The sequence below is a fragment of the Suricata suricatta genome, chromosome 7 (assembly GCF_006229205.1).
Source record: "Suricata suricatta isolate VVHF042 chromosome 7, meerkat_22Aug2017_6uvM2_HiC, whole genome shotgun sequence".
Classification (NCBI taxonomy): domain Eukaryota; kingdom Metazoa; phylum Chordata; class Mammalia; order Carnivora; family Herpestidae; genus Suricata; species Suricata suricatta.
The window spans coordinates 95010794-95030493 of record NC_043706.1 but is presented as its reverse complement, the minus strand read 5'-3'; the positions used below and the strand labels follow the sequence as shown (position 1 = coordinate 95030493).

Here is a 19700-nt window from a genome sequence, read left to right as displayed (position 1 = left end):
TGTAGAGTAAAATCAAATGGGCATATCTTCACTACTCTGGGATCAAAAGGGCCCAGGACAGTTCATTGAATTACACCAAACAGAAGCTTGGGCTGTCTGCATATGTCTCTAGAATACTCAAGTTGAGATCTTGAACTTATCTTTCCCTGAAAAATAAGGGAGCTGTATATGAGCATTGAGAGCAGATGGCTTTTTGGGGCGCCTACGCAGCTCAGTCGGTTGATGTCTGACTTCCACTCTAGTCATGATCTCATGGTTTGTTAGTTCAAGCCCCGCATCAGGCTCGCTGCTGTCAGCACAGCACCCCCTTTGGATCCTCTGTTCCCTTCTCTCTGCTCCTCTGCTTGTGCTCTCTCAAAAATAAATAGACATTAAAAAATTTAAAAAAAGAACAGATGGCCTTTTAAAGTGAAAGAAAAAAACAACAAAAAAAATCCACTAGCAACAGATTTCAGAATTATATATACCGTATGATCTCAGTTATCTGCTAAGGTAGATAAAGCAATACAAGAACTATAACCAGGATGTTAATTGTCATTTCCCCTTGGGATGAGGATTTTGGACAATTCTTTTTCTTCTTCTCCATATCTTTTTACACTTGCCCAATTTTTATTTATTTTCTTTTAATTTTTTTAATGTTTTATTTATTTTTGATAGAGAGAGAGACAGAGCATGAGAGGGGTAGGGGCAGAGAGAGAGAAGGAGACACAGAACTGGAAGCAGGCTCCAGACTCTGAGCTAGTTGTCAGCACAGAGCCCGATGTGGGGCTCGAACCCACGAACATGAGATCTGACCTAAGCCAAAGTCGGAGGCTCAACCAACTGAGCCACCCAGGCGCCCCTGCCCAATTTTTATTTTTTAACAATTCCATATCTTATTTTTGTAAATAGAAGGAAACAAATAGCACCCCAAATTGTGGTCCTCTTCTAGGGAATGGGAATGTGGTCCTCTTCTAGGCCTGGGGGGTGGGGGACAGGATGTCATATATTTGTTTGGTGGGTTAGGTCTCAAACAGTTTTTCTCTTTTTGACAATTAAACATGTTATATGGTGTTGGCTGTAGGCCTGGCCTCTTCCAGTTGGACCTGAACTTGAAATTAAAAATCGAAGGGAACGCATAGTCCATTTTGGGTGTGGAGCGGAAGAATCAGTGGGAGGAAACCCATCTTTAGTAGGAGCGGAGGCCTGTGGCAATTTTTCCAGCCTCCACAAGATGCAAGTGGTGGTTTTCTTCTTATTATGCACTCAGGCTAATTTGCATGGAACTTTTCAAAACATGAAGTGCCAAAGCAACTGTCCTAGCCCCAAATTATGCCTTTTGGTCATACAGAAGCTATGAAATGAATATAAATGACAATTTTATTCTAGAAAATGAAGTGCATGGAACAAAGGGGAGATGGCACTCATTCCCTCGGTTGAATAAGCTGCAACCGCTCAAATGTGTGTGCCTTGTCTGAAGGCAGGGCCAAATTGTTGCCTTTTGCTCCCAAGAATGGCAGTTGAGTGGGCCGCACACAAGCTAGGAACTCAACAAAGAATTCTCCAACTAATAAATAATGGCACATTTGCTTTTCTCCCGTCTGTCTTTTGGCAAAAGGAGCTGTAAATCAGGAAACCATTGACAATGGTGTATTTTGGGCTTGGATCTCTTAACTGTTGTTAACTATTCTGAAGTCAGTTTCAATTAGAATCCTGATTCTTCTGCTTAGTCGCTGTGTGCCCTGGGCTAGTTGGTTAACTTCTCTGAATCTCTCAGGTTTCTATAGAAACTGCTCAAATTTGGTTTTGGCTTCACCTTTTACAAGCTTTGTGACATACCTAGGCCTCAGTTTCCCTACCTTAGCATAAGGATAATAAACCATTTCATTTGTTGGTTGGGAGATTAGTGGGTGTTGCAGGGAAAGTGCTTAGCATGCTAGTTGGCTTGGCACATAGGAAGTGCTTAATTAAAATTGGTTGTTAGTTTTTTATTACCAGTAATGGCAAGGTAAAAAGATACTGTGTTCTGAGGGATGGTGGATCTAAAACAAATGTTAGGGGCTTTGTCTCCAGGGAGGGCTAATAAATGGTTATTTCTATAAGTCATTGTCTTAAAGTTTTCCCTAAGATGAAGTTTCTAGATATAATTTATGCCTGAATATCTAGCACATTTCTTTCAGTATTTTTTGGGTGATATCTATATGTGTTGTCAGTACTGATTTTTATTTGTATAAGTTTTTTTCTCCTTTTGCTATAATTGCTACATATATTTAACAGGATGTTCAAAACTGATACACTTGTATTTTTTCTTGCAAGTTTTTTGTAAACATTTTAAATTTTTTTCTTATTTTCTGGTTTTCAGCTATACATCTGTTATACTTTTCTTTCATTTAATCTTATCTTTTGTCTTAAGTTGGGAGTTGTGCATATGTCTTGATTATAAGCAGAAATGATTTTACCTAATTCTGTATTTATAACTTTGTATTCTTTTGCATAAAGAGAACCCTTAAATTAAATAAACTTCAAGCTCCACAAAACCACAATCGGCTCCAATTAGAAGTTGCAATTTTTTTGCAGGTGAAAGACTTGGTGTATTCAGCTTAAAATCATCTAAAGTGAATATTATTACAGGAGCATTAGGAGACTAAAGAGATCTTTATTTTCTTGTTCCACCTGAGTCTTCCATGAATTTTGCTTTGCTTCTTCGAGAAAAAAACATTGGTGCTTTCAATGAAAATATGTAGACATGTAGAATTAATTGGGTGGTCAAAATATAATCAGTCAGTATTTGGCTTCTTAAGTATATATTAGAATTTCAAATGTATAGAACAGATTTAAAAAAGAGAACTAACTTCATTCACATAATGCCTCTAACCTAGGTTATTCAGGCTAAAAAGGACTGACCAAGTGTAATTTCACAGCCCCATTTTTTTTATGCATTATACATTTTTGGGCTCACAGAGGGAGAGTGCAGTGTGTGGTCATGAGAGGTCTGGCAAGAGAACAAATACCATGAATCTGGAGCAAAGAGGAGGAGGCAAGAAGGAAATATGTAGGGAATCCAGGGGAAGAGTAGTGATCCCAGAATTAGAAAGTTGCTTCCCAGTTCAGGACGTGCTGAGTAAAACCAGTGAACTTCTAAGTGGAGACTTTGACTTGCAATAGGCACGGACTGCTGCTTGGATTCACTGCCACTAATTACTTCTTTAGAGAAGGCTTCAACTCTGAGTAACTTTGAAAGTAGAGACACACTCTTTATAAGTAAGAATACTAGAATATGTTGAAGGTATTTAAAATCAAGTTGCATTACATGTGAAAAAAACTTAGAGTGGCTTAAACTATAGAAAATTTTTCTTCTTCTCCCTTAAGAGAAGTCTTTGGGGGTAGATCACATTTTGCAGAGAGACTCCGTAGTCATCAGAGACTATCCAGCTCCCCTCTCTTTTATCCCTGGAGTGTAATTCTTCTCCTCAGGGTCCAATAGTGCTGCTACAGCTTCAGCCATCACATCCCCGCCCCAGGCAAAGGGATGGAGGATGCACTACTATGTACAGCCCTTTTTAAAGAAAGAAACTTCCTGGAAATCCTATGAGACGCTTTTACTTCTATCGTATTGGTCAGATTTTAGTCCCATGACCACACAGTCATAAGAGAGACTGGGAAATATAGTCTTTTATCTGGGCAGCAATGTGATCAGCTGGAAATCCGGTTTTCTTATGGAAGGAAGAAGGAGAAATGGATATGTGGGCAAATGATACCTCTGCCGTGCTCTGTTTGCCTTTAAATTAAACAATGGTATATATGTTGCTATTTTTCTCTGTTAAGCACCAAGCATTTTATAGGATCTGAATCTGTATTAATGTGCTTAGAGGGGAGCTGGGATTGATCATAAGTAAATTTAGAAACCGCCAGATTGTGCTTTTTCTGGGCAGTCCTGGTGCAAAGAGATGCTTGGCAGAGAAGGATATTGGGTGAAGGAAGGGATCACACTTCTTTCTCAAATATTGTAGCAGTCTTTGAACAGGACTCTTCGTTAGCCCTTCAGTCTCAGTCTCAAGGAAGATAAGCTTAGGGCAGTAGTTGTCCGAAAGCTGTGCTAGTGTATAATGTCTGTTAATGTGTGTGTTCCAGATTTAGAGCAGAGGAATGGTATTTGAGATGTGGAATATCTGTCACTAATGAACTAATTTGTGATCTTGGGCCATTAATTCATTTAGCCTTTTCAGGTTTCAGTTTTTCCATGACTATAAAATGAGGACGTTGGACCAGATGTTCACAACCCCACTGGCTTCGACTTTCCATAACCTGGAACCTAGGAGGTTGATTTAATCATCTTCCCATCTACTTATCCATCTGTCCATCTGTCTACCCATCTACCTATCCACCTATCAACTACTTTTGATAGTGCTTGGTGGCATGCTAGAAGCTGGGGATTTATTTGCCTTCATGGAGCTTATAGTCCATTCTTGGCCACAGGGAGTATAACTCTTTTGCCTCTTGTCAGATGCAAATGCAGTTGAAGAAACTGTTTTAAATTTCACCTGCCAGTGTGATATGTAGAGATGGTTCTTGGTTATTATGTGTGAAACATCTCTGTAGATTTCCTACTTTCATTCTTTCCCTGAGTCATCTCCCAAAACATAGCTGCTGTGGTGCAGAGAAGACATATTTTGGTATTAGCTTAAACAAGAAGCTCATGATTTAGGGGGTGGGTTGTGGACCTCATTGAGAATTGGTAAACATAACCACAGCTAACACTGATGGAGCACAAACTCTGTGTTGGGTGCTGTGCCTGGTACCTTCTGTGCATTTCTCCTCAAGACCATTTGACCTCAAGACAGGTAGGAGTCCTGTTGTTCTCTGAGTCACTGAGAGACTATACAACCTGCACCAGACCCATGTGATGAAGCCATTGGCCCCAGAGCCAAAGTCCCAGGGACCACAGTGTTCTTAGTAGACTGCTCATGAGCACAAACACACATTTTTACCTACAGTTCCAAGGAGTACAAGCCTCACTGGCACTTTTGTGATGTGTTTAGGGAACTCCGACCCAACTATATCCTAATTAAGAAAATAGCTGATGTTGGAAAACCACTATACCCATCCTCAGGTGGTCAAAGAATACCAGTGTGCAATGCTCATGAGAAGGGGGAGAACCTAGCATGTGTTGAGGCTGAGAGTCCTGTGCACACGTGCCATAAAAACTAAGGTAATGTCATCAGCCACACTCAGTAGTTCTCGGAGCGTGGCCCTCGCATCAGTAGTGTCACCAGAAGCTGCACTCCTGGTAGAAACGCAGATACTCAGGCTCTGTTCTAGATCAACTGAATCAGAGGCTGTGTCCTGACATGTCCTCCACTGATTCTGATGCGTGTGACACTTGGAGCAGCACTGTCCGACAGAACTCTGTGTGTCGATGGAAGTGTCCCAGAGCTGCACTGTCCAGTATGGTAGCCGCCAGCACAGGTGGCTTTTGAGCACTTGAAATGTGGACAGATAACTGAATTTTTAATTTATTGGGTTTTGGGGTGCCTGGGTGGCTCAGTAAGTTAAACGTCTGACTTCAGCTCAGGTCATGATCTCACAGTTTGTGGGTTTGAGCCCCACGCTGAGCTCTGTGCTGACAGCTAGCTCAGAGCCTGGAGCCTGTCTTCAGATTCCGTGTCTCCGTCTCTCTCTGACCTTCTCCTGCTCACGCTGTCTCCCTCCCTCCCTCCCTCCCTCCCTCTCTCTCTCTCTCTCTCTCTCAAATAAATAAAACATTTTTAAAAATTTAAAAAATTTTGTTGGATTTTAATTAAAATTTAAATGGCCACATGGGGTGAATGGCCACATGTAGGACAGTACCACTTAGCCCCATGGCATTCCTAAACATTCCTGTTCCTCACTTCATGAAGCACAACACAACAAAGAACTGAATGCTACATATAAAATTATGTATCGATTTTTTCTATTTCCTTATTCCAGCATTAATATCATTTAACTAGAAAATGTTTGGAATGGGCACCTTGCAGTTTAATGCCAGTGAAATATTCCTGTGAGAAGTGAGATGATTCATTTTCAGAAATACCAAAAAAAACAGTGCTGTCTAGTTAACCCTGAGACCTCTGGCTGTTCCCTGTCTCCTCTCATTTCTGGCTTCTAATCCTGCTGATCCTTTTATAATGTTCACCCGCAGTCATCTTTTCCCTCACTCATATTTCCATGTATTTTAAACATTAAAAAACCCAATGAGTGTATTTTCTGTTTGTCTAAGTGCTTGGGCCATCTTTGATGTAGCATAAATCACATTGCTGGCTCCGCCATGCTCTGAGATTGACGAGTCTCACCTCTAAGAGTAAAATGGCGGAAAAACATTTTATTTGGGTATTTGCATGTTTATTTATTTGTTTATACATCTCTTCCTTTAGGAATAGTTTATAGATTTTTTTTTAAGTCCCATCTCTTTCTGGAAATACTTGAGAACACTTGGGTAAATATGATTAGGCCAGAAAAATAAATTAACCAGGTGATATGGCTTTAAGGCATAGGGTTCTGACCTCAGGTCAGAGACAGATGCGCAGGGAAGTGGGTGGAAAGAAGTAAATTAAAGTGTCTGCCTAGCGCTGTCCTCAGTCCCACCACTGCTTTCCTGCCTGACTGCCTGGGCCGGGTCCCCTGCTGCCGCCTCGGTCCTGCAAAATGTGCCCTGCTTGGTTCTTTGCTATTGCAAATCACCAGTAGCCCCACTGACTTCTTGACTCCTCACCAGCTCACAGTTTCCTGTGTCTGACTCCAGTTTCTAGAGCTACGACCAGATTATATCACTGCATCCAGCCCAGAAGATTCCAGCCCAGAAGATTCCTGCCCAGTAGCCCCAGGCTAGATGCTTGAATAAGCGGGAGATCTGATAAAATGTCTTTGTTTGCAAATGTTTCCCGTTTGTCTTTTAAAATTCCTTTGTAGAGTGTGGCTCCCTGCAGAGGGCATTTCTGTAATCTGATTACTACATAAAATTGTTTTCTTTTATTATGAGTTCAGAATTGGCCTTATATTAGCTTGGAGTGACCCTTCCCGCTTCTCATAATATTCAGGGCAGAGCCTTATCTCTCTTTCCCTAGTGCTAGCGGAAACTTGGAATGTTACATTTCTGCCAGTCGGTAGTGATAATTGAGCTTGATTTAATGTGTTTAAAGTCTAAGGATCTTAAAGAGACTTAATCCTCTTATTCATTTAAGATAGAGAAAAATTGAAGAAATGAATCTATTTTCTACAAAACTAAGATCTTCTTTTTAATGTGTTCAGCCTTTAATTTTGTAGGTGCAGATATATCTTGCTTTAAGTAGAATTGATATATAAAAGCCCGGACTTACTTTGCTTTCTTCATTAAATAAAAACTTTTTATAATTAAGCAGGAAGAAGTAGTAGTGATGCAGTTATTTAAGGATTATGATTCAATATTGACCAAAACTACAGTGAATATGGGGAATGAATTAGCCTGATTTGTTGGAGTGGTACATAATGATGATAACTTAATTTTTAAAAATATTCATAAATAACTAGATGAATGGTTAAATGATCATTTTTATAATACGAGCCCAATTACAAAACTTAGTTTGCACACTCCTTTTCAGGAATGTTTTTTAATTTTTTTTGGTTTTTATTTATTTTTGAGAGGCAGAGACAGTGCGAACAAGGGAGGGCCAGAGAGAGAGGGAGATGCAGAATCCGAAGCAGGCTCCAGCCTCTGAGCTGTCAGCACAGAGCCCAACGCAGGGCTTGAACCCACGAACCGTGAGATTATGACCTGAGCCGAAATCGGATGCTTAACCGAGTGAGCCACCCAGGTGCCCCTCAGGAATCTATTTTTTACAAAATAGATCTATCTATAAATGCCATAATGTGTATGATTCTGCCCCCAAATCCAGAGAGCAAATACTGAGGCAAGCAGTTGTGTTTGTCATCAATTATGGCCTAAATAGGAAGTTCCTTATTCTGTGAATTGACTGATAAGTTGGATGGTTGATATTGACATTTTATTGGTGTTACTTATAGCTTTGGCTCTTAGCCAGAGATTTTGATTTTTATAATGATTAATTATAAAATGGGTGAAAAAGAGAATCTGTATCCTTTTATTTTATTTATTTTTTAATGTTTTTATTTATTTTTACAGAGAGATAGAGCATGAGTGGGGGAGGAGCAGAGAGAGAGGGGGACACAGAATCTGAGGCAGGGTTCAGGCTCTGAGCTGTCTACACAGAGCCTGATGTGGGGCTCGAACCCATGAACAGTGAGATCATGATCTGAGCTGAAGTCGGACGTTTAACAGACTGAGCCACCCAGGTGTTCCAAATCTATATTGCTTTAAAGATTTAATGTAGAACAAAACATAAAGCATTTTTAATTTAAAATGCTTTAAATGAAAACATATGTAGAGACGATTTAACATGTACGTAGGTAAAATTGATTTGTCTTGTTTTTTTCTTTGAATAGCATGAAGGTTTTTATCTTATCTAGTGTATCAGTCAGACTAGAGAGTAGGTAGGTATGTTTAGGAAAAACTCCAGGTGTCACATGGCTTCGGGGTGAGAAAACAAATACATGGTCAGTTGACTGGGCTGAAGACAGTGGGGGAGCCTTCTGTAGTGCATCTGGGCAAGCCTCCCAGCCTTCGTACAACCGGGTGTGTCCTCAGTTTCCCAGGAGCAGGTACAGGACAGGCTGTAGGTTCGTAAAATTATTGAAAGTTATAAACAGTGGCTGTCCTTTGCACATGCTGCTCTGCTTCTGGGAATATGGTTCTTCTAGGAAAATAATAGAACACACTTAAACATGTAGTTCCAAATTAAATATTTGTTGATCATATCAGTGTGCAGTATCCAATTGGAAAGAATCTAGATGTCTATCAGAAGGCGGATTGATCGGGGCTCCTGGATGGCTCAGTTAGTTAAGCGTCTGACTTCATCTCAGGTCATGATTTCACAGTTTGTGAGTTCGAGTCCCACAGCAGGCTCTGTGCTAACACCTCAGAGTCTGGAGACTGCCTCTTCTGTCTCCCTCTCTCTCTGCCCCTCCCTTACTTGTGCTCTGTCTGTCTGTCTCTCAAAAGGAAATAATAAACATTTTAAAAATTCTAAAAGAAGGGGGATTGATTAAGTAAATTAAACCAATATAAAAGTTAACAAACAAAACATGGAGATGGAGTCGAACTTTTTCTTGGCAGGAAAGCTCTTTTTCAGGCGAAAATTTGTGAGGGATTCCAAATATATAAAAGAGAGGAAAGGGGAGCTGCTCCTGATGCGTTGAAGTAGAGCATCTAGAGCCTCCCCCATGTCCCCCTCACTCCTGCAGGGGCCTCTGCGCCTCAATCACATGCTTAGGAAACCCCCACGGGACACAGAGAACATTTTAATAAAAGTTTACTGGCCTGGAAAGATATTCATGATTTGTTACATTGTTACATTAAAAAGCATATTTGAAAACACATTGTGATTCTCAGTTTACAAACAACATGTGTGCTTGAACTTTGCCTTTTTATGCTGTGATCTATGTGGTGTGTGTGTGTGTGTGTGTGTTTATGGCAAAGAAAAACACTTAGCAAGAAGTACACCAGCTATTTAAGAGTTGACTCTTTTTTTTAATGATAGGTGGGCTTTTCTTTACATATATACTATTTTTCAATATTATTCTTCACTTGTTTGAAGTTTCAATACTTTTATTTAATTTTATTTTTTTAATTGTATTTATTTATTATTTTTAAAAAATTTACATCCAAGTTAGTTAGCATATGGCATATAGTGCAATAATGATTTCAGGAGTAGACTCCAGTGGTTTATCCTCTGGGTGTAACACCCAGTCCTCACCCCAACAATTGTCTTCCGTAACACCCCTTACCCATTTAGCCCACCCCCCATCCACAACCCCTCCAACAACCCTCAGTTTGTTCTCTGTATTTAAAGGTCTCTTATGTTTTGTCCCCCTCTTTGTTTCTATATTATTTTTCCTTCCCTTCCCTTCCCTTACGTTCATCTGTTTTGTATCTTAAGGTCCTCAGTGAATGAAGTAATATGATATATGTCTTTCTCTAACTTTGCTTAGCATAATACCCTCTAGTTCCATCCACGTAGTTGTAAATGGCAAGATTTCATTCTTTTTGATTGCCCAGTAATACTCCATTGTGCGTGTGTATGTGTGTCTTTATCCATTCATCCATCGATGGACATTTGGACTCTTTCCATACTTTGGCTATTGTTGATAGCGCTGCTATAAACATTGGGGTGCATGTGCCCCTTCAAAACAGCACACCTGTATCCCTTGGATAAATACCTAGTAGTGCAACTGCTGGGTTATAGGGTAGTTCTATTTTTAATATTTTTGAGGAACCTCCATACTGTTTTCCAGAGTGGCTGCCTCAGTTTGCATTCCCACCAGCAGTACAAAAGAGATTCTCTTTCTCCACATCCTTGCCCACATCTGTTGTTGCCTTAGTTGTTAATCTTAGCCATTCTGACTGGTGTGAGGTAGTATCTCATTGTGGTTTTAATTTGTATTTCCCTGATGATGAGTGATGTTGATCATTTTTTCATGTGTTTGTTAGCCATCTGGATGTCTTCTTGGGAGAAGTGTCTATTCATGTCTTTTGCCCATTCCTTCACTGGATTATTTGTTTTTTGGGTGTTGAGTTTGAGAAGTTATATCATTTGCAAATATCTTCTCTCATTCCATTGCTTGCTCTTTAGTTTCGTTGATTGTTTCCTTTACTGTGCAGAAGCTTTTTATTTTGATGAGATCCCAATAGTTTTATTTATTTATTTATTTATTTTTTGCTCTTGTTTCCCTTGCTTCCAGAGATCTGTTGAGTAAGAAGTTGCTGTGGCCAAGGTCAAAGGGGTCTTTGCCTGCTTTCTTCTCTAGGATTTTGATGGCTTCCTGTCTTATGTTTAAGTCTTTCATCCATTTTGAGTTTATTTTTGTGTATGGTGTAAGAAAGTGGTCCAGGTTCATTTTTCTGCATGTCACTGTCCAATTTTCCCAGCACCATTTGCTGAAGAGACTGTCTATATTCCATTGAGTATTCTTTTCTGCTTTGTCAAAGATTAGTTGGCCATATGTTTGTGGGCCATTTCTAGGTTCTGTCTTCTCATCCATTGATCTGAGTGTCTGTTTTTGTGCAAGTACCATACTGCCTTGATGATTACAGCTTTGTAATACAGCTTGAAGTGTGGGATTGTGATGCCTCCAGCTTTGGTTTTCTTTATCAGGATTGCTTTGGTTATTCAGGGTCTTTTCTGGTTCCATACAAATTTTAGGATTGTTTGTTCTAGCTCTGTGAAGAATGCTGGTGTTATTTTGATAGTGATTGAAAGAGTTAGCTCTTTAAACTGGATTATGAGTATTTTAATTCTCTTTCTTTTTTCTTATCTATAGTTTCAATATTTAAATAATGATCATGTATTGATTTTTTTAATAAGAGAATATTTTTGGCTAACTGTATATATATGAATACATATTCATATATATATATGAATTTATAGAAATCACAGCTTTGGAATATATAGTATTTGATACTGTACAAGTAACCTCTAGCTTTTAAAAAGAAGATTTGCATAAATAGTACTTGGTCTCTGTTCTAATTATCTACTGCTATATAACAAGTCACCCCCAAAACTCAATTTTCTTAAAACAATAATTGATGATTTCATTATCGATCACAGTTTCTGGGGGTCAGTATTTGAGAATGGCTTTGCTGGGTACTGCTGGCCCAGGGTCTCTCTTGGAATTACAGTCAGATGATGGCTGGAATAGCCTGGGTTGGCCATGCAGCTTTTTCTTCTTGTTGACTTAGGGTCTCTCTGCAAGGGCTAGTCTGGACTTTGTCACAGCACTGTGGCCTTGGGACAGTCAAATACCTTGCATGAAGGCTAAAGCTTTCAAGGGTGAGTATACCCTTGAACAAAGTAGAAGCTTTTCTGGCCTGGTATTGAATATCATCTGGAAATATTTCTACCATACTTATAGTCAGTAGTAACAGGCCCATCAAGATTTAAAGGGAGTATAACAGGATAGGAGACCTAATTCGTGGGGCCCAGTGCAGAATGAGAATGCAAGGTCCCTTGTTCAAAACGTACTAAGAATTTCAAGTCAGTGGCAACAGAGCCAGTTGGTATGGAGCCCTTCTAAGTGGGGCAAGCCTGGTATGGCTGCCCAGGTTGCACCCTATGAAGCCATCCCTGGGGAGGGAACATCAGTCCCATCTCTTGATAATAGGAGGGTCAGGGCCATATTGTGGAAAAGCATGAGATGAGAATTAATGGTGAGACCGTCTTTGAAGAACAAAATCTGTCACAGTCCCTGTGACTTATCTTTAGTTAACGAGGTGGCTCACATTCTTACTCCCCGGTACTGGAGTTAGCCATTAACTACAAAGGAGGAATGGCCGGCCCTCCAGCAGTCAGGCTGTCATAAAGGAACAGGGATGTATTTTTAAACTCTTTGTGGAGAGACACTGCTTGCCTATAAATAGATCCTAGCAAAAATACCTGTTTTATATCTGTTATGAACTGCATTGTGTCCCCTCCCAAAATTCATACATTGAAGCACTTAACTTCAGTGTGACTATATTTGCAGAGAAGGTCTTTCTTTTTTTTAGGCTTATTTATTTATTTTGAGAGAGAGAGAGAGAGAGAGAGAGTGAGCGAGCGAGCATGCGCGCGCACACATGAACAGGGGAGGGGCAGAGAAAGAACGAGAGAAAGAATCCCAAACAGGTTCCCTGCTGTCAGCACCAGTCCCGATGAAGGACTAATTTCACGAACTGTGAGATCATGACCTGAGCCAAAATCAAGAGTTCATCGCATAACTGACTTAGCCACCCAGGTACCCTGGTGATACGATCTTTAAGGAGATAAAGTTAAATGAAGTCATGAGGTGAGGCCCTCATCCTGTAAGACTGGGGTCCTTATGAGAGGTGCATGGAAGTGCATGTACACAGAGGAAAGTCCATATGCATGTACAGTGAAGAAGCAGCTGTAAATGTTAGTTGGTTAAGCCCCCCGTTCTCTGCCATTTTGTTACAGCATCCTGGGTACATTAATACTATATCTAAGATTTTTACCTATTTGCTTTACTTGTCCTTGTTTTTTTTTTTTTTTATTCTAAGTCATCCTTAATCCATTGGCTATCCCAGTTCTTTGTCAGCTTCCAAGGAAAGCCAGATCTAACAGCAAATGCCATGTTTTAATTAATGTCCCTTCTTTCATAATATTCTGCTGACTAAGGGCTTCCTTATTTATTTTTTCCTGGAGTGTTGCTTGTGTCCAGCAAAGGCTCATGTCTCCTCTAGTCCTGTAGTTCATTCATGGATTTGTATATATGTTTGAATATTACTCTGATTAACTGGGGTCAATTATTTGTAAACATGATCATCTCACCCTTTCCGTGGATGCCAGTATTGCCCTCAAGGGTTGGAATCTTTTTTTGCCTCCCCTTGAACCTCGGCTGGCCCTGTGATTTGCTTTGACAATGGACATGATGTTGGTGAATCCCAGACCTAGTCCTTCAGAGGTATTGTAGTGTGTAGTGCAGTTTGCCTGTCTTGCTGGAAGTACCCAGGGAAGGGAAAAGGCTTGGCGGGTGGGGAGAGCTGCAGACATGAGGATGCTGGGTGCCTGCTGAGTTCCGGGACGGAGAGGGAAGTTTCTAGGGAAATAGGGGGTGCCAAGGACAAAGTACACCAGCTGGGCCTGGTAGTGTGGCCAGGAAGGAACCAGGAATGAAGCACACGGGTTTCATGAGGGTGGTTTTAATTCGCCTTGGAGCCCCGTTGACCTGGCCTGGATGTTGCAAAGTTGGAACTGTCAGGGCTGGCTGATGTAAGGACTGGTGGAACAGTATCCATGATTGCCTCAGAGAGTTGCTGGCCCTTGATCTCGGGTATGGGACACTTTCCCCAGGCACTGACTGCAGAATTGACTCTAGAACACAGAGTGTCTTACCAAAGCTGTAGAATGGTAGCCGCCTCAAACACTGTTCTACTGTTAACTGCGTGCCCTCAGAATCCATATGTTGGAGTCCTAACCCCTAGGACCTCAGAATATGACCTGAATTGGAAATAGGTCATTGTGGATGTAATTAGTGGAAATGATGCCATACTGGTGAAGGGTGGGCCCCTGATCCAGGATGACTGGTGTCCTTATAAAGAGGGGAAATTTGGGTACAGGCAACATGTAGATGAAGAAATAACACAATGTGAAGATGAAGAAATAGATCAGAGTAATGCAGAAGCGAAGGGATGCCAGACTGCCAGCAAACCAGCAGGAGCTAGGAAGGAGGCATAGGACAGATTCTCTCCTGTAGCCCTGAGGGAACTGATGCTGTCACACACCTCGATGTCAGACGTGCACCCTCCGGAACTGTGACACAATATGTTATTACTGTTGAAGCCACACAAGTTGTGGTACTTTTTAAAAAATGTTTATTTATTTTGAGAGAGAGTGTATGCAAGTGGGGGAGGGGCAGAGAGAGAAGGAGAGAGAGAGAACCCCAGTCAGGCTTCAAGCTGATGACACAGAGCCTGCATCATGGACTCACAAACCGTGAGATCATGACCTGAACCGAAATCAAGTCAGATGCTTAACCAACTGAACCACCCAGGTGCCCCTGGGCTCCTTTTTTCTAGCAGCCCCAGCAAGCTAGGACAGAGGCTGGTGCCCCTCCCCCACTTGTCCTCATGTCTGCAGTTCCGGGTGGATGAACACAGCCATCAACTTGTGCCCATGACGAGGAAGCTCCCAGATGGCCTCACATCTGAATCCCTTTAAGATGAAAGTTCTTGGGGCGCCTGGGTGGCTCAGTCGGTTAGGCGTCAGATTTCAGCTCAGGTCATGATCTCCCAGTTTGTGAGTTCAAGCCCCGCGTCAGGCTCTGTGCTGTCAGCTTGGAGCCTGGAGCCTGCTTCAGATACTGTGTGTGTGTCTCTCTCTGCCCCTTCCCTGCTCATTCTCTGTCTGTCTCTCTCTCTTTCTCTCTGAACAATAAATAAACGTTAAAAAAAATGAAAGTTCTCATTTCCTCAAAAAGTTCTGGGAAAGGAGATTTAATGGATATTTCAGGCACAAGGCAAAGGAGATAATTTTTTTATAAGAGGGCTCCTTTAATGCCTCCGAAATGGTCCCAGATAGGTTGTTTGATCTACTTTCTTTGATCTACCCAAGAATATGTCTTTAGTTATTCCAGAGTTTACAGAGAGTTAACACCAAGCTGTCTCGCTGTGTTAACCTCACTGTATTAGCACTGGCACTCGGTTATTCCAATGTAATCATTTGCGTGATTTTTAGTGCTGTGATTATTGAGAGCTGATGTTAGGATCTGAAAAGCGGCAGACCTGGTGCCTTTTACTAACAGTAGCATTGGATGCATTGTGCAGGAACAGTGGCAATTATATTTGCAAAATCGTTGTGGTGGGACATTCTGAAAGACAAAAAAAAAAAAGGGAGAAGCATGCAGGAAAAGAAAACCATGTTTTATTTGCAACATTTGTCTGGCTGTGCTCTCACGCTGGAAGGCAGGGAAGAGTTTATGAGCTTCTCGGTGCTGTATTATCCTAAACCACATGATTTAGAGCAGCCTACCCAGTTCTGATTGAAGTGGAGAATTTGCAGTCACTGGAATCAAAAGAGGTTGGCAATGTTGTTGTATTTGAAAATGCTTTTCACACTTTAGAGAGGATAGTATTTTGTAAGTGAAAATTGGATTTCACAGAAAGCACGTTATTTGCTATGATGTATCCCAATTTGGTTTTTTTGTGTGTGTTTCTCATAACTTCTGATTGATAGCCTATTTTAAAAATACGTTTGGGAAAAAAAATATGTGATGTATATTCCTTTATCTTCACCAGTGTACTTTTAGGTCAATGTTAGGCTGATTAATTTTGCCCTGTCCATTTAATAGTTTTATCGATCACATTCAATATATGTGAACTCATAGAAAACCATGGCAAGAAATAAGTCTCTAAGGATTTGAAAACATTGTTAACTATGTGAATTGACACAAAATGTTGATTTTGAGTTTTGGATATTTTCTGTCCTAATGAGAACATTGTGTGAAACTTTAATTCCATATTTCTTTTGCCAGTTAATTACCCTCATTCAGAAATATTCTGCTTAAAATCTCAAAGGTTAAACAAAGTCAAGAAAGTGGGAAGGCAGCAGAGATTAAAAAAAAAAGAGTGAATTAATTTAGTTGCATCCAGATCACAAGAATTATCTCAGCCTTGTGCTCATTCACCTGGAATCTGCCTTTGGTCGGTTCCTTTTAGAAAAGAATGTTGTTTTTGTGTTTTGTTTTTCGTGTTGCTTTTTCTCTTTGAGTTGGAACAGGCTGCTTTACAGATATCTGGGCGATTCTAAGCCTCCTGATATTCTTGGGGTATTACCATCCCTCTTTCTTCGGTGGATCATGAGGTACTTTCTGAAGCAAGACAGTGAAAAAGCATGTCCCCCTGGGGTGTCAGGATGCTGCTGGGCCAAGGCCATTTTCTGGAACAGCACTGTCTACATCCTATACATTCGCTCCTCCATCCAGCTCCAAAATCACACGAGCGGTGTTGGCAGCCCAAAGTCATTTTCACCAAGTCATCGTCTGCCTATAGGGCTGTTACAGTGAGATCGTACCCGTAGAAAGCAATTCTTGAAGCTGTAACGTGTTCTGCAACTGTAAACTGGGGATGTTGGTAACACTACTTCTACTCACTGACTCTTATCCACTCTCTAATAGCACCTTAGTTTCCAAACCAAAAGCCTTTTAGGGAATCTGAGCTACCTTTTACCCCCTCGTGGTTTATGAAAAGTCAGTATCGTGCAGTGGTTAAGAATATGGGCCAGGTAGACAGACTCCGTTCACATGTCACTCCTGCCTCTCCGGCCGTGTGATGGAGGATGGGTTGCTCTCTGAGTCTGGGTTTCCTAAACTTCAAACAGGGATAGAAACAGCATCAGCCTTGCAGAATCGTTGCGAGGAGTAAATGGATAATGCAAGTGAAGCACTACGCGTAGTGCCAGGCGCATGAAAGCACTCAGTAAGTAATCAGCTCTCATTGCGTCCTGGAGGTATTTGGGGTTCTGTTATTCTAATAGCAAAGCCAGCAAAAACAAACTGATTCTCATGACTTAATTGTGGCCTCTTTCCTATCCTACTCTTCTTTCTGTATTTCATCTTACCTGGAATGTGAACTTAAATTCATTAAGTGAACAGAGAATAGTGTTGTCTTGTTTCTCCCTTTTATAATGCTGTGCTGGCGTTTACTTCTAAAAAAAAAATCATGGCATAATAACAGTTTTTTTGTTTTTACAAGTCTAATATTCAGATACCTGAGAACTCTGTCTGGCTCCTAGTCCTGGGAACTGGAGGGAGCTGAGGTTTGTGAGGTGGTCCCTGTGGGCAGTGGCCCTCTGCCTGTCCCTCCCGGTGGGCCACTGTTCTGTCCGGATCATGGCTGGGCTCCTCTGAGCAGGGCCTAGGTTGTTGGGAGACAGCACGGGCATGTGGTTCTGTGAAAACACATGTTCCGGCATCTCCTTCTCAGGCATCTGTTCCCATTGGGCAGAAAGTAGGAGGGCTCGTTATGATCTGTGGCTGGCATTTCATTATTTGTATGTTAACATTTAGTGTGGAGTGAGGTGAAAAATTCATGCTGTGGGCGCCCCGGTGGCTCAGTTGGTTAAGCAGCAGACATCGGCTCAGGTCATGATCTCACGGTTCATGAGTTCGAGGCCCACATGGGCTGTCAGATCAGAGACTGCTTCAAAACTCCTGTCCCTCTCTCTCTGTTTTTCTGCCCCTTACCCCACTCCTGCGATCTCTCAAAAATAAACACAAAAAAACCATTAAAAAAAAGAAATTGATGTTGTAAGTGGCCATTTGCAAAAGCTCCCTAACTCTAAAATTTGGAACATTCTGCTTCCGTAGGAGGTAGTTATACAGTGATGCTCCTGATGTCAAGATGGTATTTTTAACAAGGCTTATTGAATCTGCTCATCTCATCTCATTTTGTTACAGATTGATGTTCTCAAAGCAGATCTGGAAAGCGCAGAATGGAAAGTTTTAGAAAACCTCATTCTGGAAGATGTCCTCGATCGAATTGGACAGCTCACCTTTGAGGTTCATCTCCACTGGCCCGGGTTCGAGGTCAGTGGTGGGGACAGCAGCGTCGTGCGGTTCTGGTACAGCCTCCTCAAAGAGTTAGAACTAAAGGGCTTCAGACTTTTTCATAGTTACAAAGACTTATCTAAACCTCAGATGTTGCTCAAGAAAGATATTTTCAATGCAAGTAGCTGTTATACTCTGAGTTGGGTGAATACAAGATGGAAATAGGAGACGGGGCCTCCTCAAAAACTCCAGGAAATCATTGCAGAAGGAGGTGCATCTGGCTAATTGTCAGTGTACTGGCCCAGACTCCACCAGCCTGGATTGTGTTATTGCCTCTGCAGTGCCTGTAGCTTGACACTTGCCACGTGGTAGGGGCACAGTTAACCCTTGTGGAAGGGATGTGCCATAGGAGTCAGCCTCTGTCTGCCCAGATCCTAGGCCTTTCTCCTGTTTGCCTCTGACCAAGTGGGGATGCTTGTCCTCCTTCATTTTAACATGGAAGCCAATCCCCCACATAGCTGCTTTCCCTAAAATTCGTTATGTATCTGAAGTTCATGAATTTAGCAACAGGAAGAAGAAATTCTATACATTTTCCATTTTTACTGCGTTCATGAGATTAAGTCTGTAGCTTACTGTTCTGAATAGGGCCTTTCATTTGACTTTGACTCAAAGGTTTTTTTTCCTCGTTCACCTTGATCAATAACATTGTTTACAGCCTTGTAGTTTTCTATCCTTCCTACTTGGCTTTTTGCTGAGGGCTGTGCTGTGGCGTTCTAAGAGCCTGTGCTCTGGGGACTGAGACACACACCACATTCTACCATTGAGTTTACAGGACTAGATTATCAAGAACTTCAACTCAGGATTCCTTCAGACTCAGCCTTAAATCTTACCCTTCTGTTCCTCCGAAACTAAACACAAAATAGAATTTGCATGTCTTTACTGTTGCCTTTTCTGACTTCAGACCTGATTTCTCAACCACCAATTTGCCTATGCTGTCAAATTGGGTTTTTTAAAATACATTATCTGAAAGATTAAGTGAGTTTTTCTTAACTGCCAGTTGGCATTCATTATAAAACTGTGGCCTGAGAGCCAAAATCTGTATCTTTCCTAGGATGGTTATGCCATATTTCAGTAGTGCCAATCCTTTTTACATTTTTAAATATTAAACAGAAGAATGTAGGTTCTTGGTATTTCAAATGATATCTATCATTTTTATTTATAGCATTAGACATTTATCCCTATGAATATTTTCAGAAATTCTACTTCAAATAAGCTAAACGGTATAAAATAAAGCAAATTATTACCTTTTGATAAACTAAGTTTATTTTCTGGCATTTTTTACATCCTGAGAGAGCAGGGAGTTTTGTGTACATTGTTTTTTCAGGGAATCTGGGGAGAGAGTAAAATGCTGACTGCTACTAGGCTTTATTCCTTTCCCCCACTTTTTACCTCCTTTTACTCCAGATGTTCCCTACATTGGCTTTTTATTTCTTGCAGTGGTTTGAAAATACTATTCCTCAAGTGAGAAACCAAAATATATTAGCTAGATAATCTTGCTAACTTCAGTTCAAAAGGGAACAAGATTTTCTGAATTAGTA

The 19700-nt window shown here is 41.0% G+C and overlaps 1 protein-coding gene across 1 annotated transcript in view; it reads left to right on the top strand.

Moving 5' to 3' along the window:
• Window positions 1–19417, top strand: part of METTL24 (methyltransferase like 24) — a 103740-nt gene extending 84323 nt beyond the window's left edge. Inside the window, exon 7 of the mRNA XM_029943208.1 lies at window positions 18013–19417. Within this exon, the coding sequence (XP_029799068.1) occupies window positions 18013–18327 (315 nt within the window). The 3' untranslated portion in view covers window positions 18328–19417. The remainder of the gene's footprint in view (window positions 1–18012) is intronic.
• Window positions 19418–19700: the final 283 nt, after the last annotated feature.